At 40.2% G+C, this 27,240-nt stretch overlaps 2 protein-coding genes across 3 annotated transcripts in view; one reads left to right on the top strand and one right to left on the bottom strand.

Annotated features, from left to right (window-relative positions):
• Positions 1-3,199, bottom strand: part of LOC109473747 (protein virilizer homolog) — a 101,006-nt gene extending 97,807 nt beyond the window's left edge. Inside the window, exons 1-5 of the mRNA XM_019773758.1 lie at positions 3,111-3,199; positions 2,049-2,158; positions 1,626-1,712; positions 919-967; positions 204-348 (exon numbers count right to left, since the gene is read on the bottom strand). Coding sequence (XP_019629317.1) covers positions 204-348; positions 919-967; positions 1,626-1,712; positions 2,049-2,158; positions 3,111-3,167 — 448 coding nt within the window. The 5' untranslated portion in view covers positions 3,168-3,199. The remainder of the gene's footprint in view (positions 1-203; positions 349-918; positions 968-1,625; positions 1,713-2,048; positions 2,159-3,110) is intronic.
• A 239-nt stretch (positions 3,200-3,438) lies between these two features.
• The window catches only part of LOC109473779 (FACT complex subunit SPT16-like), a 58,674-nt gene continuing 34,872 nt past the window's right edge, over positions 3,439-27,240 (top strand). Inside the window, exons 1-26 of one of the 2 annotated variants that reach the window (XM_019773837.1) lie at positions 3,439-3,651; positions 4,678-4,776; positions 5,714-5,878; positions 6,274-6,333; positions 6,774-6,866; positions 7,441-7,587; positions 8,020-8,171; positions 8,921-9,093; positions 9,568-9,658; positions 9,800-9,873; positions 10,131-10,243; positions 10,427-10,492; positions 10,891-10,998; positions 11,636-11,725; positions 12,617-12,732; positions 13,351-13,504; positions 14,029-14,093; positions 14,522-14,584; positions 16,143-16,278; positions 16,543-16,669; positions 17,316-17,434; positions 17,865-17,990; positions 18,639-18,827; positions 19,265-19,434; positions 20,400-20,529; positions 21,258-21,453. In XM_019773837.1, the coding sequence (XP_019629396.1) occupies positions 3,586-3,651; positions 4,678-4,776; positions 5,714-5,878; positions 6,274-6,333; positions 6,774-6,866; positions 7,441-7,587; positions 8,020-8,171; positions 8,921-9,093; positions 9,568-9,658; positions 9,800-9,873; positions 10,131-10,243; positions 10,427-10,492; positions 10,891-10,998; positions 11,636-11,725; positions 12,617-12,732; positions 13,351-13,504; positions 14,029-14,093; positions 14,522-14,584; positions 16,143-16,278; positions 16,543-16,669; positions 17,316-17,434; positions 17,865-17,990; positions 18,639-18,827; positions 19,265-19,434; positions 20,400-20,529; positions 21,258-21,453 (3,088 nt within the window). In that variant the 5' untranslated portion in view covers positions 3,439-3,585. The remainder of the gene's footprint in view (positions 3,652-4,677; positions 4,777-5,713; positions 5,879-6,273; positions 6,334-6,773; positions 6,867-7,440; positions 7,588-8,019; positions 8,172-8,920; positions 9,094-9,567; positions 9,659-9,799; positions 9,874-10,130; positions 10,244-10,426; positions 10,493-10,890; positions 10,999-11,635; positions 11,726-12,616; positions 12,733-13,350; positions 13,505-14,028; positions 14,094-14,521; positions 14,585-16,142; positions 16,279-16,542; positions 16,670-17,315; positions 17,435-17,864; positions 17,991-18,638; positions 18,828-19,264; positions 19,435-20,399; positions 20,530-21,257; positions 21,454-27,240) is intronic. The other variant, XM_019773839.1, reaches the window with a different exon arrangement.

Raw genomic sequence — 27,240 nt, 5'->3', positions numbered from 1 at the left:
TATAACCATATACATTTAATAATGAAAGCAACTTTTTTCTTTGCCAAACTTTTTTTTATTCGCACGCTCGCATCAGTTTGGGGGTACCCAGAGGATGTCATCCATATAATCAAATCAACATGGCCTGAACTATAATTGAGGAGCTTTAACTGTATACAATGCTGGAGATGTTTATCAAAGTGTAAACATGTGTGGTTCCGTACCAGGGCGAGTTTGTGTCCTGATCTGTGGTTGGCTGGGAGGGGGAGGGGGAATGTCATCGTGGCTGGTGGGTTCTGTCAGAGTACCGTACAGCGCTAGAGTCAGAGCTGTGTACCAGCCCTTCACTGCAACCCTGTCTGTGGAAATCTGTAAACAAAATACAAACACAAGTTATCACTGGAAACAAAACAATGTATCTACTAGAAGGCTGACATTTGCTTTGGAGCAAATGTAGCGGATGGCTTCACCACATTTTACGACATGGCAGGGAAAAAAGGAGAAACACAAAGGAAAACAATTCTTTACATTGATATAACTGTAGTATGAAGTGAAAACAGTTGGATAGCCATCCCCTACATTATTGGTTAGGATTTTTAATTGCATAATACAAACTGTTGATTTTCAAGATAAAAAGAAGCGTTTATCATCAACTTTATGCCCTGCATTCCAATGCTGGAGCAGGAAAGCTTGACATACCTACATGTACCAAAACACTTGAATGTACTTCATACTGTCAATTGGGCATGGCTGTGTACAGGTGTTAATTGAATTAACCCAGTTAAATCCCAACAGCCAATCAGCAAGAAGAATAGACGAAAGCTGCATGCCTATTGGCTCTTGCTCTGCATGCCAGAATTTGACTGAGTAGAGGTTTAAAGTTATGACTTGTTTTTCCAATCTAAGAATTGGGATCCCAACATAAGAAATTCCTGTTACCTTGGGGTTGGTGATGAGTTGTATACTGGAATGGGCATTGTACTTGAAACTGGAAAACAATAACAAATGTACTTAGTATTGGATCCACACACATTTCACTGTCAATTTAAATATGATGATCATTATGTACTGACATGACACTAATCAACCTACTAGTACAGTCAAACCTGTCCAAGCCGGCCACCCAGGGAACCGGAGAAAAGTGATCACCTTGGACAGGTGGTCTCCTTGAAGAGGGTCACCTCACAACATGACTGAGACATAAATGGTTTCCAAGTCGAGATGTTATAATGTCAAATGTTGTAAATGCATGTGGGGAGGGCTCGATTTACCTCGAACATAAATATCATCCAGCAGTCGAGGCAAACTGGCTGGTGTCTCCATGATTTCTCATTAGTTATCATCAATAGTCAACATGATTGAAAATGATGTGGTCACCATTGGCACCTTGGCCTTCAGCGGACCCAACTCAGGGCGGTCGTGTTGGCCAGGTGGCCACCTTGGACAGGTTGTGTCAATGGGGAAAATTTTTTAGAAAAAGCGGTCACCATGGACAGGTGGCCTGCCTGAAGAGGTGGTCTCCTTGGCAGGTTTGACTGTACTTCTCTGGAGCGTACACTATAAAGGTTTCTATTTGCTCTCTACTGTATGGATATACATGTAGTAACCTATTAGAGACAGTATAACTACTAGTAAGAGATGCTCACCTCCCCAGTGTGTCAAACACTGCAGCTGTGGACTTGTTCAAGTTGATGGCAAACAGGTCCACATCAAAGGCTGAGGGATGGGTTTTCCTGGGAACAGTTCAGACAAACATAAATTTGTAAACAAACTGGTACGTTTCGTAGTCACCTTCAAAGTTGAAACTATGCCATTTTCCGTAGAGCGTAATTGGATGTTTTAATCCTATGCAGAGCGTAGATGGACCGCTCTAATTCAATGTAGAGCGTAATTGGCGCATTTTGCGTAGAGCATAATACGAGTTTTAATTCTATGTAATGTGTTGTAGCCTGACTTGGAAATTATCATAAAGCGTAATCGCTACTGTAGCGTAATACGTAGCCAGTTCTCAAAATTTAGCGTAGAGCATTGTCGGGACCCCCATGCAAGCCCTCTTGTTTGGTACTTACCCATACTTCTTGTCCTCTGGCAGGTCCCTGTGTGCCCAGGTGCCCTGTGGGATGATCCGTGCCTCATGGATGTGTACAGGACAGGGGAAGGACACCACATCTAGGTTTAACTGTACCAACAACAATAGTCAACATGAAAGTTTAGCATGAAAGTTCATCTGTGTTGGTATACTTCATTATGACAAAAAAGGCTAAACGTTCTGTCCAACACTAAGTGACCCTATGCTGCAATCACGTGTTTCTGACGTCACGTCTCGGAAACTGCAGTAGACAGGTCCATTCCGTGAACAAAGCTGATGGTGTTTGCTGAAATTTGTGTCCCAAGTCCCAAACTTTGTGTTGGACGGAACGTTTTGCCTTTTTTGTCATAATGGTCAACACCTTATCATTACAATGTCATCTTTCTCTCTGTAGTAGCCTGATGACCAAACACCTGCTTTTACTGACAATGTTGTGAGCTCTTGGGCATTCACATTTCTAAGGACTCTTCACCAATATCTAAAAAAAAAAAGTAACTACTAGTAGATGAATCAGGCAAAAATCTGACCATAAATTGATGATAAAAAGTATTATATATTGACCATGGAACAAAAAAGGGTACATGTGAAATTACACATAAATTCTCCATGGTGTTTATTGTCATGATAATTTTGATTGGTTGTGAACTCTTTTTTCATATCTTTCATCTGTTGTTGTTTTGCAAATTATAATAACGTTACATCTCAATCTATGAATGGATTGGCCTGTGACCTCTTGCAATGTTATGTATGAACGTTTAAAAATCGCCGAAATCCCGAATCACTACAGAGTACATCCTCTGTTCCAGCAAGCAGGCTACATTACTCTAAGTTGAGACCTCCTTGGCTTGAGATCTAGAAATCTCTTCAATCGTATATATTTCAGGTGCCATGGGACATGCACGATGTTGAGATCGACGCAGACGACGTCGAGTTAAGCCTTTCTGCAAAAGAACTTCAACATTCCTGGCTTCTTAGACTATTCTTAGTCACATCATGGTCACGCATAACAACGTCTACACCTAAGAAGCTTAGCGAAACCCACCTCTTCGGCATCGTGATTGAATGTATCACAAAAGAGAAGCTGCGGTCCGTCCGCCATCTTCGGACCTCCTTCTGCTTCCTTCCCTGCAGTAGAAGCATTTCTCAGCAGGAGGCGCTTTTGAGTTGCTGTCGAAGTCAAAGAAAGTTGTCGGACGACTACGAAAGCTCCTCTTCGTAAATCAACCAAGGGTTACTTTGTACATTGTATAACTGTTTGAAGTTATTGTGCATTTCAGATACCAAATTTTTGTATGATTTTACTTAAAGGAATTTGATGAGATACAGAAGGTACAAAACTTTACATTTGGATGCGGCGATCCAAACGCAAGTAAGTAAAACCACCTGCCATTTCCGGTTCCGGGTCGTGACCCGAGATCTCCCCGCCATTTCTGTCTTTGCGCCATATCTTTGCACCAAGAAAAGCCCCTAGATATTTCTCCTTAGTTGTGACGCAGTACGTGCATCGAGAGGGTACGATGTCTCTCTCGGTCGACAAGGAAGCGTTCTACCGGCGCATGAAGCGCCTCTACAACGTGTGGAAGGTGAGTTTGTCCACCGGGGGGATTTTCAAAAAGGGAAGCGCGGGCAAAAACGCATGCATGCTGCCTGGATTTGGCGCGTGTTTGAATTGAAAGAGGGGCAGATGTTTTTCTTCCATATTACCTCATATCAACCTTTTGATCCCGCTATTTACCTGGATACTTCGAGTAGTTGTTCCTTCCTAACACCTATAAATACCGTGCATGACACACCAACACATGATACGCACATGAGCTGGCTATGTTGACTGTAAAAACCTGTTTTAATCTCGCATAGTGGTCGCCATTTTTAGTCCACATTTTGGGTTCTTTGTGTCTGCCCGTGGGGTGGGGGTGTCGTCCCGTCGGTGGGGGTAAGTTATCCCCGGGGTGGGGCATGATGTATCAGTACTTTGATTAGCATAAGGCTGCACAGTAAGAGTCCAGTTTTGCATAACTGTATAATTTGCATAATTTTATGTGAGGCTATGCTTGTACTAATTTACATAATCTCACAAGGAGGCCAGGGATGGGGTTTACTAGTACATGTATGTCAATCCTGCATATTTTACAGCACATGATTGGCAAAATCACACATCGTCAAACAAGGTGTATTAATGTTGTTATAGTGCTAGTATAATTTATTAGAATTGAGGGTTGCACATAATAACAAGTCTAATATCCCATGAACTTACTCGTTCCAAAATCCTCTCACAACAATAAGTTAATACGAGCGATCGCTGTTTTTGTTTACACTACTAGTATATAAATGCAAATTATTTGAAGACATATGGCAAATTTTGGTAGGCAAATAAACCAACCGTCACCCGCTTTTTGCTCACCATGACGTCAGGGCGATCGCTCGTATTTACTGATAACTGCTGTTGGTCTTCCAGACCTGAACTTATCATAAAGTGCTGCCAGTCCTTGTAAATTTATCGCTTTAATTGGTACCAGGATCCCCACATACAGACCCTCAGGGCCTTAGTTATACTGACCTATATCATAGTATATGATGTCCTGATGACGTCACGGTCTTAACCCCCACAGAAAGCCCCGGACACCGGCGCCATGGGGAAGATGGATGCCATGGTGGTGGCCGTGGGCATGGACGAGGAAGTCGTGTACGCCAAGTCCACCTCCATACAGGTAACACCTTCCATCGCAATCTAAGAACTTAGGTCGAACTCTCATTTCCAACACAAACAAGAAATTGGATACCTCATACCGCCATGTAATATTTCAAGCTTTCATAAATGTCTGTTTTTTGGATTGGCCTCATTGATTATGGAAATAAGGTTGTAATTTGCATAATCTATTTCAATTGGCAGATTTATCACCTCAAATTACATATATATTTTTTTATGTCAAAGTCCTGGCCTTTGGCTAGGTTTCATTTTGACATTTTGTTATTAATTATGCAAATGACCCCAACATTAATATGAAATATGCATAGTGATGTTGACCTGTAATTGGTTATACATGTCACAAATATGAAATACCCATCATTTACCAATGATAAATTGTAGCATTTTCAAATACAATGCCCAGAAGTGATTCTATAAGAGGGAAGAATATTATGCCCATTGCATGATGGCACAAGCCCCATAGTTTATTTATTTATTTATTTCTGTTTTATTTAAACAGGGTAGAGACCTCAGTGCTATTTAAAAACACTGCTTTTCAGGAATGCCCTGTACGTGACAACAAGTTACACATGAAAACAATGAAACAACACATTAAACAATACATAAAGTTACAAAACAACCAAGCGTCAAAACAAGATTGTTAACCATAGATCAATGTCGTTAAGCCAGGCCGAGGTCAGAGGTCAGCAATGTTGTTTCAGAACCTTCTTAAACGACAGGTAAGACGTGGCCACTCTAACTGTGGCAGGTAGGCCGTTCCAGGCAAATGCTCCCCTACACGCAAACTTTCTTTGGCCAGATTCCAGTCGGACTTTAGGAAGTTTTAAAGATATTAAGTTTTGAGTTGTGCCTTGTTTGGTACATATGAGATGTTCTACAGAACACTTGTAGGTTCCCTTACAGTAGTCTTACTAACCGTTTTTGTCATTCTGCCCCAGATCTGGCTGTTTGGTTACGAGCTGACGGACACCGTCATGGCGCTGTGCGAGGATCAGATCATGTTCCTGGCCAGTAAGAAGAAGATTGAGTTCCTGAAGCAGCTGGAGACTGGCAGTGAGAACGCAGACGGAGTCCCTCCCATGACTCTTCTCACCAGGGATAAGGTGAACCTGATACTGTCTCACGCAACTGAATTATATACATAAATATGTTTATTTATCATTTTTAAAAGAGTAAAGTACTGTTTTTAGCTGTGTGTGTATGTATGCGTGTGCTCGCGTGTGCGTGAGTTCATGTGTGTGTGTGTGTGTGTGTGTTCGTGTAGGTGTCTGAGTGTGTGTGTGTGTGTGTGGGTGGGTGTCTGTCTGTCATGTTCAGCCTGAGAGCTTATACCATCAAGGTGCTGAAGTCCGCTACCTCTGATAGTCTTTGTTTGTTACCTTCCTTGTAGTATAACATAAAGTCAAGACTGCCAGACTAGCCAGTGTGACCATCCATGTTGATTTTCTATGTTCCTGTAACTCGTTTTTTGGTTATTAACCACCATCTACCATTTCAGAGCGATGGCAACAAGGCCAACTTTGCTAAACTGGTGGAGGCTCTCAAAGCCAGTAAGAAGGTAAGTGGAATAATGTTTGTTTAGTTTCATGAGTTTATCAAAATGTAGTCTGTAATCTTCATGATGTCTATCAAAACATAATCTTAAAACATTCTTTTTTGTGTTTTTTTTTCAAAACCCATTCTGGTAGTAATAGTGTCTTAGGGCCGATTTACATGGGGCAAAAAAATCATTTCTCATGCATCACATGGTTGAGAACAGATTTTCTTGGAACGTGTAAACAGGCCCGCCACGCGGCATTTTCGTGTGGCACGCCCAGATGCGCTACACATTGTGCGTCGGTGGCAAGCCTGTTTACACATTCCAAAAAATAAGTCCCACACCATGCGACGCAGGAGAAATAATTTTTCGCTCTGTGTAAATCGGCCCTAAGGTGATAATCATACATAGAAAACACAGTCAGGAAATTATAACAGTTGTGGTTGTTGACCTTGTCCCAGGGGAAGACCATGGGTGTTTTTGCCAAGGACAACTTTCCAGGAGAGTTCATGGACAGCTGGAGGGCAGCTCTGGACAAGGGAGGGTTTGACAAGGTGGGGTTTTTCCCTCATAGCCAGAGATCCTGCTTTGTTCAGGTTTAAAGTACTTATCATCTACATTTAAGTGTCAGAAAAAAGAATGAAACCTTTGTTGTATTTCTTGTATATAATTTAAGTTAGCTATAATTAGTACAAGTTTAAGGTCTGAAAAAAGGCAGTATGGCTGTACATGTAATTGCGTTTTGCACATTCCACTTCATTTTATGTTGCGCATACAAATTTAATCCTTGGTAGCTTAGGTTACTGGTGCACTTATTCCCCCCCCCCCAAGAAAATCATGTTAAGCCCTAAGTTTGTGGTACGCACATGCTTGGTACCAAACAACACGAGATAGTATCCAACTACATGTAACAGGGGGGGGTTTATAGGCACTACCAACTGACCCGGCCGAAGGGTCTAGACCTTTTAGCGGAGAGGTTAGAATGTCTGGTTATGAAGCTCTGGTGCCCGGGAGGTCGTGGGTTCAAACCCCGGCCCGGGACCAGAAGGGTTTTTACTGGCTCCTCCTCAGTTCTTACATACACGATATTAGACAGTAACATACTTCCTTGTGTTGTATGTTCCTCAGGCTGACATCAGTGCTGAGGTGGCCCTGATCATGGCCCCTAAGGAAGACGATGAGTTAAACGTCATGAAGAAGGCCTGTCAGATCACCGCAGACGTCTTCACCAAACACTTCAAGGAGCAGATTATGGAAATCATTGACGCAGACAAGGTGAGACAACCTGAGATTTGTGAACAATCATAGCTGTTTAGAGATGAGTACCTCAACAAATTTTAGGTACAGGTACACAGGACTTACCCTTACCTGAACTATTTTTTTCTACTCATCTTTTTACTGGTTATTTGTTCTTTTAATCTAAGAACAAGAGTACAAAAAAGACTTAGTTTTTCCTTATTTTCAAGTGCTAAATCATCAAAATTGATATCTCATTAGTTAATGAAATTAACCACGAGTACAGTATTAGCTAAAATTGTGATTGAGAATATTTTGGTGGTCCTTCTACCACCTTCCTTACGCGCAGTGCTGCAGCGCCACCTAGTGAAACTAGTCAGTATTACCACAAAGAAGGCAGAAGCAAGACTACTGAAACATTGGTACTTTACAGTGATTTACCAACTCTATGACACTATCCATGTTCTACAGAGAGTGAAGCATGCTAAGATAGCTGATAGTCTGGAACAGGCTCTTGAGGATAAGAAGATCCTGGGCGGTGCAGACCCCTCTAGTGTGGAGATGTGTTACCCAGCCATCATCCAGAGTGGAGGAAACTACAACCTCAAGTTCAGTGTGGTCAGGTATGGACTGAGCTTGCAAAGTGTTGAACTAAACCAGGACTTGAAATGCCCATTTTTAGTTTGTGGAAATCTTTTTGAATTTCCAGAATAGAATATTGACAACTTGTCTCAACATTTTGCTGTAGGCTAAAATGATGCGTGCAATTTAGCATAACTGTTGATTAGCAGCTCAGTTGTGGATCTTACATAGCCTGCCCCTTAATTTTTATTTATTTGTCACTTGAATTAGAAGATCATACAGGTTACTCCTAGAAAGAAGAGCCTTGTGATATTAGATTTGCATTCTGGAAACTTAAGAGAAAAAAATCATATATGAGGCCATGTTGATTTAATTATAATATGGATGACATCCACACGGGCATGAATTTTCGGCTGTGAGCAAATGAGCAAATATATACCATAAGTTGCAAAAAAAATATTGGAAAACGACGCCAATGTCGTAGAGTGCTAAAATTAATCGAAAAGACAAAAATGTAAAGAAATGAACATGAAGAGTATATTATTCGCCATACCATATTCTGTCTTTTGTTCAACCTTCAAGACCACGTAAATTTTTATAATGAAAGCAACCTTTTTTCTTTTTACAAAACTTTTTTTTTATTTGCACGTTTGCATCAGTTTTGGGGTTTCCAAAGGATGTCATCCATATGCAATCAAATTAACATGGCCTAATGTCAGTACTAAAGCTTTAAAAGTCGTTACTGTCTTCATTTTGATTGTTCTGAAATTGTTGCCACTTTGCTCCACAGTGACAAGAACACCCTTCACTTCGGCGCCATCACGTGTGCGTTCGGCGTGCGTTACAAGTCGTACTGTTCCAACATCGTGCGCACCATGCTGGTTAACCCGTCAGACGAGATGCAGGAAAACTACAACTTCCTGATGGAGGTGGAGGAGGAGGTCCTCAGTCATCTCAAACACGGTCAGGCTTTTAGTGGGCTGCTAGAGTTGTGTGCCTAAACAAATTTTAGGTACAGGTACAGGTACATGGGTTTAGGTACAGGTCTGGACCTGAAACTGTACCTGAACAATTCAACAAATTTACATGTTCTTCTAAACCCCTTCCATAATGACAGAAACATGAAATAAACTTGACAGATAAGTTTGCCTTTTTGTTTATGAAGAATTCTTATACAAAACATGGGCAAAACTAAGATGTTTTGGGTTTCATAACTAATATGCTACAGATCTTTCAGGGTAGTTAACACTGTCAGTCTATACCACAAACACACTGTCTTTACTTTGGAACCCATAGGGGACCACCTAATTACGCATTTTAGTAGGACAGAAACAACATTGTCAACAAGAATGCCTAAAAACTTGTAGTTGTTATTTGTTATAAATAGTTTAGGGCTCTCCAGTCTCTCTTATGTTTTGTCTTATGTCTTGAATGTAGATGCTAAACTGAGTGACGTCTATGAGTCTGCCATCAAGTTTATCAAGGAGAAGAAACCAGAACTGGAGAACAAATTTATCAAGAACTGCGGGTAAGTGTACTTTATTTTTATGCGACTAGAACAAACTGGTATAAAGAAGATACTAAGATTGATTAAGTTATGCTAAGACACTGGAACAACAAAAAAAGTTTCATTGTTTTATGATGACATTCGATGATGTTATTTTTCCAGATTTGCCATGGGGATAGAGTTCAGAGAAGGTTCTCTAGTGCTGAATGCCAAGAACTCAGCTAAAGTTCGCAAAGGTGATGGAACAAAGTTTATCGTTGGCTAAGGTTTCTTACTAAATGTTGCACATCGGCATATATTTTGGTCAGCTATGTAATCCTTATTAATAATGGAGAAGGATAAAAAGAGCAAAACTTGACAATAACAAAACCTTTTCCTCATTCTATTTTAGTCAAATATGTTGTAAGTAGTTATGATTTGCTTGAATGTCGAAAACTATTTTAGATGTTATAAGTCACGACTTACATGTAATTCATAATTCCCATTGGTACAGGTATGGTGTTCAATGTCAACGTTGGCCTACAAGGCATGACCAAAAAGGGAGCAAGTAAGGATGAAGAGAAGACCTACGCTCTGTTCATAGGTGACACCGTGCAAGTCAATGAGGTAACACTTACTTTTCATCTGGTATATTGTGCATTTCCCAGGGCTCGAAATACCCAAGTGCAAAATGCACATGATTGTCAAGATTTGCACTTAAAATAGTTTGACTGTGCAAAACATTTTAAAAATAAAATATTGATGTGAATGATGATAAAATATTGATGCCAATGAATGTATCTTCTTCAGGATTCCCCTGCCACTCTGTTAACCCCTGTCAAGAAGAAGTTCAAGAGCATTGCCATCTTTCTCAAGGTGAGAACACAGTTCTCTACTTAGTAGTTTTTTAAACAGATTTCTTTGTGTAATCCACATGTAATTGTGTCATACAAATCAGTTTTTTAGAAGCTCAACCCGCTAAGATTATTTGTTCTGCTTATTTTAGAAAAGCCAAAGCAAGAATAGTTATAGGGATATACGATGTTCTATATGTAGCAGCAACCATATGAAATCGAAAAGTGTCGCTGGTACAGCAGTTTTCTTTTGATTTGTATTGATTTCGGTTTGTGCCTTTGATTGGACACAGTTAGAAGGATGACAAAATATTGGAGATAGATGTTATATCATACATTACATCCAGTATATTCATGAAAAAACACTTTCCGGAAGTCTTAAATCTCTAATTTCCTGTTTTTTTGTTTTGTTTTTCTCAGAATGAAGATGATGATGATGAAGAGGAGGAGGAAGAGGAGAAAGAGAAAGAAGAGGATCTTTTAAGGGGGAGGGGGGCCAGATCAGCTGTGCTCCAAAACAAACTCAGAGTAAGTACATGTACTCAGAATTTAGGAAAAGAGACTGGCTATTTTAGAAATCTAAATCAATCTTAAGCTTTTAGCTTTTATGTTTTCTTTCAAACCCTTTATATCTTTGCTTCTGTCACAACTTTTTTGAAATCAGATTTTCCAAGTTTTCAGTGTAAGGTTGGATTTGTAAGGTTATATATTTTATCGGTGTTTGCTGTATTTCATAGCTGAAAAGAAAATACCGAGAAACTTCATGGTGGTTTTATTTTTCAGTTACCTCTCTGACATTATCAAACCTTTTGTGGCCACTGTTTATTACAGAATAAAACTAAAAATGTAACATTTGCAAAGCAAAGGAATAATGTTTACCTTCGCATAAGGTCTGCTCTGTTGAGTCTTACTCAAACACATTCATGTACATGTATATGGTCAGACAGGAGTCTAAATCCCTCCTACTATAAAATTGCAACATGATGTAACCCAACGTTAGTTGCCATGGTAACAGACAGTCTGGTTCAGGTCATTCATTGACCTTTTTGGTTTGGAGAAGATGTGGAAGTGTGGCGAAAACAATGTTTTCCTTCGGTAAACATAAAAAAGGAAAGATGGCGCTGAGTGTGTAACGATGAATGAAACTGACTCTGCTTCTTTTAAGAGCAAGCATGGCAAAGGTGGGGGAGAGCAGGAGGATCTCCTGCTGGGGCGAGGTGGGAAGAAGACCACAGTCCTGCCCAACAAGCTGAGGGTATGCCCCTCACACTTACAGTGACGTACAGGAACTCAACACCATGGGTGTGGGGGGAGGGGGGCAAGGAGAGTAGTAGAAATGTACCACTGTTCCTAGACTGTGTTACACGTTACACACTCTTGCTGTCGGGCTAATTGGGTCTAACCAGTTGAAGGAGTGTTGAAACTGTCATTTATGCCCCATTATACATGACCTCAGCAGTTTGTTGGGTGCAGGGCTCAAAATTAACATTGTCCCGATGGCCACTGACTACAAATTTAGGTAGGGACACCTGAAAAGTCACTTTGGGACATTTTTGGGACAATAGAAAAATAATCAACATCAGAATGTCATCCCTACTTATGTCTATCAGGCACACATCCCAGCTTTTGCCTTGAAAAGAACCCCAAATTTCTTGTCTATTCTGCAATTATAGCCTGCCTGGGAGTCAGAACATAAGGAAATTAAGCTGACTTCAAGTTGCTGTCATACATATTTAGTACTTCCCGAAAAACAGGTTCGGACAGTTCAACCTTACTTCAGGACAGTTGAAATATATTTTTGGGACAGTGCTGGGACAATCAGAAAAAAAGTTAATTTTGAGGCCTGGGGTGTATCCTGGAATCCATCCTATTCTAGTGCCAGTTCTCTACTCTTGGTGCATTTATACAATATGAATTTTAAATTCTCGGTGCAAGTTTGCTTCTGCCACAAGCAGAGAATTTTACTGAGATTCCAAACAAAATCTTCACCGCAAACAAAATTTTCCGCAGGATTTTTCCTTACCAACCGTTACATTACACAGACTGGGAACAATTGGTACACATAGCAGACCTCTTTCTCTTCACTAACTTCTTGCACTTTCACGCGGGATACTCTTTGTCACTAAGAAGTCTTGTGGTATTTCAGGATGAGAAGACAGCGGAGGAGAAGCGTAAGGAACACCAGACAGAGCTGGCACAAAAGATAAACGAGGAGGCCAGACTCCGACTGTCCAAGAGGAAAGGAGACACTGTCAAACAAAAGTAGGTTTTTCAAAGGAAAATTTTGTGACACAGGGCCATACCAATAATTTTTGGGTCAAGGATTAACCTGCTTCATTTTTTCCTGATTTGAAAAAAAAAAAGGAAAAAAATGTGCATTTGCCATTCAGGATCTGGATCAACCTCAAATGGTTATATTTTGGCACCAACAATAATTGTCAAAGAAATCATTTTCTTTTCCTTGGGCCTAGGAAAAAAAATGTTGTGTTTCCTGTTTCCCGACCGACCCTAGAAAAAAACTGCTGATGCTAGCCTTTTTTTTTTTATCCCTACAAGGGACATAAATTTTTCAAGCTGATCGACCTTTCCTAGCTCCATGATCTAACACCTGAGTTATGAAACGTGGTACTGTACAATCAGTTTTCCAACATTGATTTCCAAATACAAGTGTCCTCATGCAAGTTTTACATAAACTGTATTGTAACAGTTGTATAAGTTGAATCACTAGATATTGCCAAAGTCTAAAAAAAGGGGAAAAAAGATAATCCCTAACGTTACCTACCGACCCTAATTTTTTCGGGACTGAAACAGGAAAAACGACATTTTTTTCTAGGCCTTATCAGTGCTAGAAATGCATATTTGTGCTAATAATCTTTCCAGGGTTCGGAAGTCCAACGTCGCCTACAAGACGGTGAGCCAGGTCCCTAAGGAGCCTGACGTGAGAGACTTGAGGATATTTGTGGACAAGAAGTATGAGACTGTCATCTTGCCTGTGTTTGGTGTCCCCACCCCTTACCACATCTCTACCATCAAGGTAAGCAGGGGGCATTCTGTCCTATACTGCTCTGTTTATCAGTTTGAAACAGGCTGTTAGTAGAACATTGGTAGAACGTACTGCGCCTGCATTTTGGTCAATGTTGCATCTGAATTTTGCCTGTTGCTTACGATATTTTTTCCGACATAACAGTTGGAAACTACAGACGGAGTGTTAACCTTATTTGCGCAAATACTTTTTCGTGCAGGTGCAGTACGTTCTGCCAACTTGCTGCTGTTAGTAATGTTACTATAGTGTAGATGAAAATTTCTTCATTGATATCTGTTAACAGCATGTATTTGATTTAAGTACGAAATAGACGTCAAAAGTCAATGAAAAACTGATGGAGTTGGAGTATATGTTGCCTTTGCGAGTGTACAGATGGAAACTTAAAGTCACTCCTTGAAACATAGTAATCTGGGTATTGTTAAGCAAAATCTGACTTATTTGCTGCCTTATAATTGGCAAAAATGGATTTGGCATTTGATGTTTTTGTGATTGAACTTGTTGTCTTCCCGCTGTAGAACATCAGTATGAGTGTTGAAGGTGACTACACATATCTGCGAATCAACTTCTTCTGTCCTGGAAGGTAGGATGAATTAAAAGTATCTGGTACATTTTGTAGTCAAGTTGACAAGGTTTACTTGTGGTTACTTCGAGTTGTTGACTTAGAATCTAAATGCTCTGGGTTCGAGTCCCTGGCTGTTAGGGATCGGACATCCTCTCGGTTTACAAAAAGCTACAGGTCACATATTTGAGTAGAGCTAAACCTCAAGCATGTTAAAGATCCCACCACACTTGAAAAGAATTGAACAGTCCTGGTGTAAGAAAATCAAACCATGTTTGTACATGTACCAACTGGTGTGTTATACTAAAGGGCAGTACTCCAGTTAAGCAAATCAAACAGAAGTTGTTAATGCTTGCAGTCTTCATTCAAGATGCTTATACAGTTTTGTTGTTTTTGAAATTTGATTTGATTTTGACTCTTTTTCCTTTCCTTTCTGTCCTGCCAACCAGCGCTCTGGGGCGAAACGAGGGAAACGTGTTTCCAAACCCGGAGGCCACGTTTGTCAAGGAACTGTGAGTACAGATTCAGTAGCACTTTTTTATACTGGCTGTTGGGCTGGGTGCTCTATAGACCGATCCTGGCTGTCCATCACAATTAGCTTTTCAACCAATGATAGCATAGCAATTGGTGATTTGACCAATGAGAGAGTAATTTCATGTCCATCATAATTAGCTTTTCAACCAATGATAGCATAGCAATTGGTGATTTGACCAATGAGAGAGTAATTTCATGTCCATCACAATTAGCTTTTCAACCAATGATAGCATGGCAATTGGTGATTTGACCAATGAGAGAGTAATTTCATGTCCATCACAATTAGCTTTTCAACCAATGATAGCGTAGCAATTTAGTGATTTGACCAATGACAGAGTAATTGCATGTCCATCAGGTACTTGAATTTTTAATGATTCTATTCTGCATTTCTACGTTTTGACATGGGCGCGGGCTACAGGATCAGTCTATTAGTTAAAAGTGCTTAATTAAAAACAGTGTGTTGATCCTTTTGTTTTATATACTTGTTGGAAAGAAGTGCCTAAAAGACATAAGACAATCTCTAGTTTGTATTATTGATGGACTTCGAAGATATAAACTGCAATACTGAACAGTTACAGTGTATGAGTAAAGTAAAGAGACTTTTTTTATACAACCAAGACCTAGCCTTTTCTCTTCAGCCGACGTTTCGGTGACCGCCTGTCACCTTCCTCAGGGCGATTCTGACTGGTTCACATTGCACAGCAGCACAGGTGTCGTTGCTACAGATGCATTCCCAAATGTACAATACATGTATTTACATATCTACACTTATGAGGAAGGTGACAGACGGTCACCGAAATGTCGGCTGAATAAAAGACTTGGTTGTGTAAAAAGAGTCTCTTTACTCAGTGTCTTACCAACCTGATGAAACTATTCACGGATGAGTTACAGTGTATGTATTGTGATGAGGTGGACTTGCACTGGAGACATCCATGACTTATGTCTATCTTTGTGTGTCACTTGTGTGTTATGTGTCTGTTTAGGATTTATCTGAAGGAGTTGTAAGTAGACGTTCACACCTGTGTGTGTTTGTCGTTTTTGCGATTCCTTTCCACTTCTTTTCCTTGTGTTTCCAGCCTCAGAATTTCTTAGCCCTCTTTTCCTTCATTTTCCACTGTTACTAAATCCTTCACTACAGATTTGTCAAACCTGAAACAGAAATAAGACCAGAAAAACCAGAAAAAGTAGCGACAACCAAAAACCAGCTTTAACAAAAGTTCAAACTTTGTAAACTCTAGCACGTCAGCAGAACGTACTGCACCTGCGCGAAACCTGTAATGTATTGTGCATAGCACTTTGTCAGAACGTCTCATATAAGGTTGTATTTGCACATATAAGGTTAACACTCCGTCCGTAGTTTCCAAATGTTATGTCGGAAAAAAATATCGTCTGCAACAGACAAAATTCTGTTGCAACGTTAACCAAACTTCCAACGAAAACCGCAAAAAATCAGGGTTTCATACAGGTGCAGTACGTTCTGCTGACGTGCTATCAATTCTGTGCATGATTGACGGTTGTTTCCGTGATGTCATGTAGGACGTACCGAGCGTCCAATCAGAAGAACACGGCCACCAGTGTGGTGCCGGCCAACAACTTAAACACCGCCTTCCGCATCATCAAGGACGTCCAGAAGAAGTTCAAGACGAGGGAGGCTGAGGAAAAGGAAAAGGAGGTGAGAAAACATCTTTGTGGTGATCAATTTTCCTCAGAAAGATTTTTATAGTAGGGAATTTGAATTTAGAAAAGTTGCAGACTTTCTCTTCGTTACAGCTTCAGAGAAGAACTTCTGTAAAATTTAGTCTATTTTTCTTTGCATGATGAGACATGGGAAGAGGTTAGGCACAGGAAATGAAAGACAGATGAACATGAAAGTCACAAAAACCTAAAATACTTCTTATTGCGTGTTGTGAAAACAGTGATCTGTGTTGTTTTCCAGGGCATAGTGAAGCAGGACAACCTGGTTGTAAACAACAACAAGAGCAACCCCAAGCTGAAGGACCTGTACATCAGACCCAACATCGTACAGAAGAGGATACAGGGCTCACTGGAAGCACACGTCAATGGTATGGCCCATACCATGATTTGTTTTATTTTATTTTATTTTGATTCAATAATAAATTATTGCAACAAGGCAATACATTGGCCACCCAGGCAGCATGGCTGATATCGGGTGCCAAAAGATACACATATTAAACATACACAATATGACTTACTAATAGACTAACAAGTACCACATTAAGCTAAGATCTATCAATTAACAATATAAAATTTCAACAGACTTAAGTAAAATTTGTTTGTTTATTGAGATTCTCCATTAGTGATTAGACTATTCTTCCTCTAGTTTTGATTGATTTACTGAAAGATTGTTGCTGGGATACAGATACAGGTTTTTAATTTTTGTACGTTTTATTATGCTGGTAGAATGTTTGTAAAATCTCTCCATCACTGAGCAAAAAATGTCTTGATTCTCTGTCGATTTTGAAATTTGGTGACCTTCTGGTGATGAACAAATTCATTGGAAGGTCGTTACCATGCCAGCGCAACACCAGCTTTGAGAGGGGACATTAGACCATGACCCACTCTTCCACTTTCCTTTTACTATCTATACTACTTTAAAAACATGTATTTCTATTATCAATAAAAGAGAGATCCTTGCTAAAGCTTAGTTACATGTACTTTTCCCATGTTGACCACTTGTGTTGATCCCAGGTTTCAGGTTTACCTCAGTGAGAGGAGACAAGGTAGACATCCTGTACAACAACATCAAACACGCCATCTTCCAGCCGTGTGACGGAGAGATGATCATCTGTCTACACTTCCACCTCAAGGTAAAGGCAGCTAATTCTTACCTAATACCACTTAGAAAGAGAAATTTTAAGAATTTAAGAAGAAAACTAGATAAGTAACATTTGCAAAGCAAATACATAATGTTTAACTTCACATATGGTCTGCTCTGTTAATTCTGACTCAAATACATTCATATGTATTGTCAGACAGGAGTATAAATCCCTCCTAGTCCTACTATAAAATTGCAACATTATGTAACCCAACACCAGGTATCATGCAGAGAGATGTAAACAAATCAGGTCATTGGCCAGGTCAGAGGTCAGTGTTTGGAACAGAAGAAGAAGAGGAAACTTACCAAAAACAATATGTTTTTCTTCGGTAGACATAATTATCCCAACGACATTTATAGAACTCAATACATACTAAAATTTTCAGAATAGAAACAATAACTTGATGTCTGTCTCCATGCAGCACGCCATCATGTTTGGAAAGAAGCGGCACAGAGATGTGCAGTTCTACACGGAGGTGGGAGAGATCACCACCGACCTGGGCAGGCACCAGAACATGCACGACAGGGACGACCTGTATGCTGAGCAGGTCAGTTATTTTCTCACAGGCACCGAAATGTCTGCGATAGGGACGACCTGTGTAAAAATAGTTATAAACTTTTGTAATTTTTGCACATTGTCACTAGGACACTTCAAGACGATCAATTAACTAGAAGGTAACATTTTCAAACCAAGTGCACAATGTTTACCTTCACATGGTCTGCTCTGTTAATTCTTACTCAACACATTCATATATATGGTCATACATAGAATTTCGTGTGATAGTAGTTTCTCCTGATCGGCCAAATATCAAAGGGCGTGACATACTGGAACAGTCGTGTGCAGAGTACATCGAGTGTCTGGTTCAGGTCATTGACCCTATTGGTTTGGAGAAGAGGAAACAGAGCAATTAAAAATGAACATTTGCAAAGCAAATGCATAATGTTTACCTTCGCATATGGTCAGCTCTTTTAATTCTTACTCAAACACATTTCACATGTATATGGTAACAGGAGTCTAAATCCCTCCTGCTATAAAATTGCAACATTATGTAACCCAATACCAGTTACCATGGTGTGAGACAGTCTAGTTCAGTTAGGTCAGAGGTCACTGGAGAAGAAGAGGAAACTGACCAAAAACAATGTTTCCTTTGGTAAACATAACAATATGTTTATATCCACTATGTTATTACATATAGGCTGAACGAGAGCTCCGACATAAGTTGAAGACTGCCTTTAAGACATTTATCGAGAAGGTTGAGTCCATCACTAAGGAGGAGCTTGAGTTTGAGGTTCCGTTCAGGGAGCTGGGGTTCTTCGGCGTGCCCAACCGCAGCACAGTACTGCTGCAGCCTACCAGCAGCTGCATGGTCAGCCTGGTGGAGTGGGTAAGTTTGTCAGTCTGTTTGTTTGTTTGTTTGTTTGTTTGAGCTTTTGTTACATTTTGTACCTCCATGAAAAATGGATGTATTCTTTTTGTTATGTCTTTCTGTCTCTGTGTGTTCCCACACATTTGTAGTCAGCATAACTTCAGAATGCCTTTATGGATTATGATGATATTTGATATGTTGGTAGGTCGTAGGAAGACAAAGGCTAAGATCAAATATGGGCCTCCTGGTGGCTGAATTTAGTACTGCAGCAGAACTGGTTTTTATATCTTCTGTCCTGAACATGCTACGGTCTTGGATTTTTTGTGACAGAAAAGTACATTATGTACTGTAGATGAATTTGTAGTAAAATAAGGTGGATATGCATACAATTGTGTATGTAGAGCCCTTGACTGGGTCCTGTTGCTTTCTCTAACTGTGTCAAACTTCTTTTTCAGCCCGTATTTTGCATTTCGCTGGACGAGATCGAACTTATCCACTTCGAGCGTGTCAGTTTCCACCTGAAGAACTTTGACATGGTCTTCATCTTCAAAGACTACAGCCGCAAAGTCGAGATGGTCAACTCCGTTCCCATGCAATCATTGGACCAAGTCAAGGAGTGGCTCAAGTAAGGGCTGGGTAAAATTGGGGCTGTGCAGGTATTTCTGATGTCTACAATGTACCTGCACCAAGCTATGTATACAAATGTTAGACTCAAGTTAGAGTGTATAGATTTTCATTAGGCCTAGTTTCCTGTTCCCTGACTGACCCTAGAAAAACCTGCCGACTTTTTTTGGGGGGTGGCCCCTGCAAGGGACATAATTTTTTTCAAACTGATCAACCTTTTCTAGCTCCATGATCTGACACCTGAGTGATAGAACATTGTACAATTTTTCTAATATTGACATTGAAAATTAAAGTGTCCTCACGCAACTTTTACTTTGTTAAACTGTATTGTCTAAGTTGGAGGCCTATATAGATATCACTGAAGTCTAAAAAAAATTAAAAATAATCCCTACCTAAAGACCCTAATTTTTTCAGGAATGAAGCAGGAAACACAAATTTTTTTTCCTAGGCATAATTTTAAAGTGCTCATGACACCAAAATTCTGTGAAATACATACAAATATCGGAAGTGTACATACAATATAGTCACTTGAAGTTTGTTCCAATCATGATGACTGAGAAACTGAGCTTGTACTGCCTTCTAAAAGTGGGTTTTTGGAGACTCTCTAGCAAGCTTCCCAATTGCCCACTTCGGGCATCTCTATTTGCTTCTCTATGTTTTATTTTTGCATTTCTGTGCTGTCATCCAGTGATGTCAGCTCAGGGAAAAATACAGACATGAAAAAATAAAATGTAGAGATGCAAATAACCCGCCAGTACTAGCTTGTGCTGACTTATCCAAGGTAGGGCGTTAGAATTTTGAATGTAACAAGAGAACCGTGCATATTTATTGTAAATGTGTCCGTTAGCCAGGTAATACTAGTTATGTCAATTACAATCAGCTAAGGTCTTTTTTTGGTGTCATGAGCACTTTAATGTTCTCTGCACCAGTATTTGAAGGTCTGACAGCATTGTTTCCCTTCCACAGCTCATGTGATATCAAGTACACAGAGGGTGTGCAATCCTTGAACTGGACAAAAATCATGAAGACCATCAACGACGACCCAGAGGGCTTCTTTGAAAATGGCGGCTGGTCCTTCTTGGAACCTGAAAGCGATGTGAGAATAACGCAATGTTTTTCATTACTCCTGTCCTGGGTGTGTTCTTGAGCAGATTGCAGTACCACTTGTAGAAGCAAGGGGGCATCCATACAAACTTACAGACTACACAGTAATGGAGGTGTCCTTTTCTATGAATAAAGCATTGCAGGCCTTAGTACTTTTCTCTGTCAAAATAGAAAAAGAAGAATTGGAACTGTAGCACATGTATGAGTTAGAAAAGGCTGGAAATGGAGTACTCCACTCCATAACAAACATGTAAAAGGTCTTAGATTAAAAGTTTGTGTTTTTATCATTCTGGATTGCTCATTCTTCGATAAAAATTGGAGTATGACAGCCGAAAATTTGAGCAAGTCCAAATTACAGTTGTAGACTTTCTTATGGTAAAACGGTTCAACTATATCTCAGAAAGCATGTCGGCAGAACGTACTGCACCTGCGCCCCCCCATTTTTCACGGTTTTCGCAGGATTTTTGGTCAATGTTGCATCAGAATTTTGCCTGTTGCAGACAATATTTTTTCTGACGTAACATTTGGAAACTACAGACGGGATGTTAACCTTATATACGCGAGTACGACCTTATATGAGATGTTCTGCTGAAGTGCTACATGTATACACAATACATCACGGGTTTTGCGCAGGTGCAGTACGTTCTGCTGACGTGCTATTTCAGAACATGTAAGAAGATTTTAAACAGGTCCATAACGCCTCCGTTCATGTTGTTACAGTCTGAAGACGATGATGATGATGATGAGGGTGATGAGGAGTATGAGGTGTCGGGGAGTGAGTTTGAGGAGGATGAGGAGTCAGACAGTGAGTACTCGGAGGACAGTGAGGCCAGCGAGGACTGGTCGGAGGAGGACCTGGGCAGTGATGAGGAGAGCGGCAAGGACTGGGACGAACTGGAGGAGGAGGCTCGCAGAGGTAGGGTTATTTATAATAACAATAATACATGTTTTTTTATTGTCCAAACAGTACCCGTGCAGTCGCAGCCTTTAACAGCTGAATTGATGCAGGGTATCACATAATAATCAATACAAATCACAACAATCAAATAATACACATTTGCTCCACAAATATTTTTTGTGGAACTGTCGCAAGGGTCTGTGCGGCTGCCATTCGGTGCCACAAGGTGACCTCAGTACGACTTTCCCCAACAGAAGTTAGGTACCCATTCACACCTGGGTGGAGTGAGGAAAGTTGTGTTCACTTTTTCTCAGTACAGTCTTTACTTTACCTACATTGGAGGTGTATGATAAAGCACCCTGCAACATTATGAAGTCTCTCTTGTAGTGTGCTTCATATACCTTTCCAAGCTAGCTTTTCATATATTTCTGAGTGGACCATCCTAGATACGCTCAGAACTTGTAAGTTGTCTGATAATTGTGTATACAAATCTCTCACCATGTCTAAGACACAGGGCCAACTCCAAGAATAGCCCAGCCCTGACATGCCACCCAGGAGCGCAGCGATCACATTATGTCTTACAAATAGATGTGCAGCTGGTCTTTAGTGGCCTTGCCATTGATATATACACCTAAGGTGTATGTCGCCCTGGCCTTGGGCTGAGACACAACATAATTTTCAGTCAGTAATACCCCAGGCTTGGCCCATACAGCTCTTAAAAGCTGAATGTATGAGGTAGATCAAGGATGGGTCACAGTGTCAGCGATGTTCTGTTTTTAATAAGACCGTCCGTGGCTGTAACGTTGCCCCCGCCACCCACCCTGCAACAGTTGTCTAAGCCTCTTCCTTTGTTTCTGTCAAAGTTCATTATTGAACGTCCAGAAGTTGCCAAGGTAGCAGTTTCCAGTTTGATATTTTTGGGATGTTACGTTTTCTCTTTTCAAAGTGGTTATAGATGACATTTGTTGTAAGTTGATGACATTTTTTAGTTTATGAAAAGTTTTTTTTTCTGTAAGAATCTTTCATGCAACATCGTCCTATTCCTCATTATGCCCTTAAAGTACCAAAAACTTGAAGTCAAAAGCCAGTTTAAAATTTAAACAATGAATTTTGAACTTTTAATCAAACCACTGCATTGATAGATGAAAAAACTGTAACAACTAGGAAGAAAAGGACTTTCCTCAACTGTTCGGAGAAAATATGAGCATATCTGAGTTGATTCAGAACCAGAGTCTTTTTTTTTGCAAATCAGAAAAAAGAAAAATGAAGAGGTGTATCCAAGAACCAACAAATTAAATTGGTGTGGCCTACTAGAGAAGTGATGATAGCCTCCTATGGTTCCCTCTATCAGAAAACCTGGTCCCCAGATGCCCATACCCCCATCCCTCCCCATGGGTGCATCAGGTCCTGAAAATGGTAACAGGATTTCTGGAGATGCTGAAACCTTGCCCCTATTCTTTCCAACCTGGAAATTGGATTAACCAATCATCCAATCATTGTTGAGAGATACCCTGACTGACACTTCAGCTGTCAGTGGATGGGTGTGGTTTTCCTGATGATATCAAGACAACAGCTGTGAGTGAGATCTGGATGAGGCAGAGTGTACATGTACATATGTAGGTGAGAGAGAACTCAATCTGAGGGGTTTGGGTCACTGGGATCAGTCTTCTCATTAAGCCACAGGTGGTACGGTAAATCTCTAAATTTTCACTACAGTTGTATGTGAGGGAGAACTCAATCCGAGGGGTGTCAGGTCACTTGGATCAGTCTTCTCATCAAAGGCATCCAATGCGATTTCATCAGGGCAGCAAAACTGGAATTTGTATATGAATATTTTGAATAAGGCAATCTTTGTGATGCTGACACATATTGCTTCACATCAGTACATTTCAATCAGTATTTCATACTTTGGGCTTTTAAACTGCAGAAAAAAGCCCAGAGATGAGTTTATTTTCTGGGTGGTACCTTAAAAATCAGCCAAGGGCCCTTTCAGTAACCATTTTCTGTCAGAATTTTAGGTTTTTTGCTCCACGAGGGTCAATATACATTGGGATAGTGTGGTTTCATCTCAGTATGATGTAGTTAAGTGCCTAGAATATTGACTTTGAAAAAGTCCAATCGCTAAAAACTCTACTTGATGCCTTTAAGAGAGTATAGCAGCTGTTGCAGTTGATCAAAACCCAGCAAGGCCGGCTGGCGGCTGCAGCCTGGCCAAACCTACCCCAGCGACATTCCTGGGACTCTCACGGCTGCTATCTCCCCTCCTGGAGGTGATTATGGACCTCCTCAGAATTCTGGAGAAAACAGGGCCACATCAGCATCAACCTCAGTGTAACAAATGAAATTTGACTAATTAACTAGAAAGGTAACATTTGCAAAGCAAATGCATAATGTTAACCTTTGCATATGGTCTGCTCTGTTTATTCTTACTCAAACACATTCATATATATATATGGTCAGACAGGAGTCTAAATCCCTCCTGCTATAAAATTGCAACATGTAACCCAACACCAGTTACCATGGTGACAGACGTGTGGTGCAGGTCATTGACCTTATGTGTTTGGAGAAGAGGAAACTTAGCAAAAACAATATGTTTTTCTTTGAAAGTTTGATAAACATAATGACAATGGAACCAATGCTATGATCACATGGTTTACATGTGACGTCAACAATGGGTCAAAGTTGGTTAGAAGTCAATATCACCAACCCTAACCCCCACAGTAGTTTTGTTACTTAAAACCAACATATCAAAATGGGGGCCTGCATGGGGTGTCCCAACAACAGTCTACGCTAATTTTGAGAGCTGGCTACGTATTATGCTGAATTCAGGAAACCTCTCGATAACGCTTTACGATAAATTCCAAGTGGCTACAACGCATTACGTAGAATTAAAATGCAAATATGCTCTACGCAAAATGCTCCAATTACGCTCTAGTGCGTTGAATTAGAGCGGTCCGTCTAAGCTCTACGTAGAATTAAAACGGCTCATTACGCTCTACGGAAAAGGGCATGCGGGGTCCTCCAAAATTAGGGTATGAGGGAGCACTGCACTCCAAAAGTCTTGAATAAAAAAACCTACTTAGTCAGTGACTCATCCTGGACCACACATGGGGGTGTTATGTTGTTGTTACCATGGCAACTCCTTTCTAATAAACATATAGCCTTAAAGTTCATCTGTGTTTTTGTAGTTCATTGGCAAAGACAGCCAAAAGTGTTTGTAAGCCTGATTCTTTGTGTTTGATCGCAGTTTGAAACGTGAAGATCTCTCTTCATAACATGTCGTTCAGTTCTCTGTTTCCATACATGTTCAGGATAATGAAGGTCTTTCAGATAGAATAACAAAGGCTTGAAACTTCCTGTTTAGCATAATTATATAAACTCCCATTCAAAATTGTAAGAAACACTGTCTGTGACCAAAAAAAAGGAACCTAAAATGAAGTCCTGAAAATCTGTGTTGTAAAATTTACAGGAAAACCTGTAAAAGAACAACAAAGTGATTTTCGACAAAACATTGACAGGACAACAATGCAGGCAAAAAATATGTATGTGCTTAAACTTTTGACCTGAAAAAGTCACAGACACAAAGTGCACAGCTAGGCTTAACACAAACACATACCTTCCTAGCCTATCACTAAAGTTTTCCCTCTAAATTATTTCATTTTCGTAGTGAAAGAACACGGCAACATAGAAATGTGTTGTTATACACAGATGTGTGCTGCACAGGTGTATAGATGAGCGCAGGTGTGTGCTGTACACACCTGAGAAAGTGCCTCTGGGGTTAATTGGTCTGTACGGATGATTACATGCAGGTGACAGAGTTCACAATAATCTGTCATGTCCAAACACCTGTTCTGACTACCGATCATTCACCAACTGTCATGTCATCATTTAGAGAAGAACAGGGACTGTCATCATTACTCCTGGAAACAAAAGACGTCAGAAACCTTCCCATGCCCCGCGTCCTGAGTGTTGAGTATCCCTGGGGCCAACAAATGGCTGAAAAAATCCTTTCTGAATCAAACAATATAATTGCATATTAGAGGCATCCAGTGCAGTTTTTAGGGCCTGGAAACCCAATTTTTCAAAGTCAATATTTTAGTCACTTATCTACATACTGAGTTGAAACTACACTACCCCAATGTATATTGATCCTCATGGAGCAAAAATACCCAAAATTCTGACGGAAAATTGTTACTGGAAGGGCCCTTGGCTGATTTTTAAAGTACCACTTATAAAATAAAGTACTCATCTAGGGGCTTGTTTCTCCAGTTTTACTTACCCAAAGTATGAAATAATGATTGAAATGTGCTAATGTGAAGCGGTATGTGTCAATATCACAACGATTGCCTTATTCAGAATATTTCCAGTTTTGCTGCTATGAAATCGCATTGGATGCCTTAAACAAGAAAACCTAGGATCAATGTGAACATTTCTTACAGAGTTGGTCCCATACATGTACATGTATATACATGTACATGTATGTCTCCTTAGTAAGTTTTGATTTTCTTTGTGTATTGGCTGTTGTAATTTTATTTCACGAATTTTGTTTGTTTTGCATAATCAGTAAACTGCCTTAAAACTGCCAGGCAGATTTGATTGATTGATTGATCCCTGTGTTTCCCCACCAGTTCAACAGGTCCCTGCTAATGTTGGGGTATCGCTTCCCTGTAATAACACTCTTGTCAAGAGAAATTACCGGACATGCTCCACTGCTGTAGATAATTCTCCATTGTGCATCACACATCAAAGAAATGATTTGGAACAACAATTGGTAGAAACAATTTTGAAATACGAGCTGCTTTGGTATCTTGGAAGAAATTTTGTATCTTCCGAACAAATTGAATGCCTGAACCATCTTGAGTCTTGACATAAGCTGTTCTCTTCTATGATACATTTTTTATTTCAGGGCAAATATAATCTTTGATGTCTGTCCAACCAAAACATTTCTGTTATGTTTTGGAAGGAGACAAATACTTTCCTGCTCAATATTACAACACATACACATTTGTACTTCCATCTAAGGAATTGTCACTAGTTTAGGGTGAATTGTATCAACCAAGGATTGAGGTGTTCAAGAATTCATTCTTTCCTAGAACTATCGCAGAGTGGAACTTGCTGTCACGGAGTACAGTAGAGGCATTGTCATTAAATAGCTGTTAACGATGTTTAGAGTTAGATGTTCAAGGGTTAGGTGTAACACGTCGTTCGGTGTAATGTAGCCAGCTGCTCCCGCGCCGCGTGCCTGTGAAGCTTATGTGTTACACCGAAGGGCGGTTATACCGGCTATACAGATACAGAAGCTGGTGTGTTACACCGAAGGGAGGTTATACCGACTATACAGATACAGAAGCTGGTGTGTTACACCGAAGGGAGGTTATACCGACTATACAGATACAGAAGCTGGTGTTTCCTGCGACCAAGGTTACACCTGTGGCGAACACAAACACGCCATTCCAAAGCTGGGACCTCTCAAGCAATGACAAAGTGAACCTCCAATCTGACTTGGCATTGACTTTATGAAGATAGGTAACCTTATCACAGCGAAGGAATTCTCCCCTCTTGTCCCGAACCCACCACTGGTTTATACCATTAGAGGTGTCAAACACTGTTAGCAAGAGAAGAACCATTCTCTGCCTTTTCTCTGAACCTGGAAACAAGTTCCTACAAATGTACAACAGGAAGAGGTCATTAGTCGAACATGTAGGAGGTGTCCTGAAATTCCTTCATACTTTTGTGGAATGGCTGGGACATCATAAGGTGTCAAAAGAGCACCAGGTCCCCAAATCCAATCAAAACTTGAGATAA

The sequence above is a fragment of the Branchiostoma belcheri genome, unplaced genomic scaffold (genome assembly GCF_001625305.1).
Source record: "Branchiostoma belcheri isolate BF01 breed outbred unplaced genomic scaffold, Haploidv18h27 scaffold3, whole genome shotgun sequence".
In the NCBI taxonomy this organism is placed as follows: domain Eukaryota; kingdom Metazoa; phylum Chordata; class Leptocardii; order Amphioxiformes; family Branchiostomatidae; genus Branchiostoma; species Branchiostoma belcheri.
Note: the sequence above shows the minus strand (reverse complement) of the source record. Positions and strands in the feature narration are given on the sequence as shown.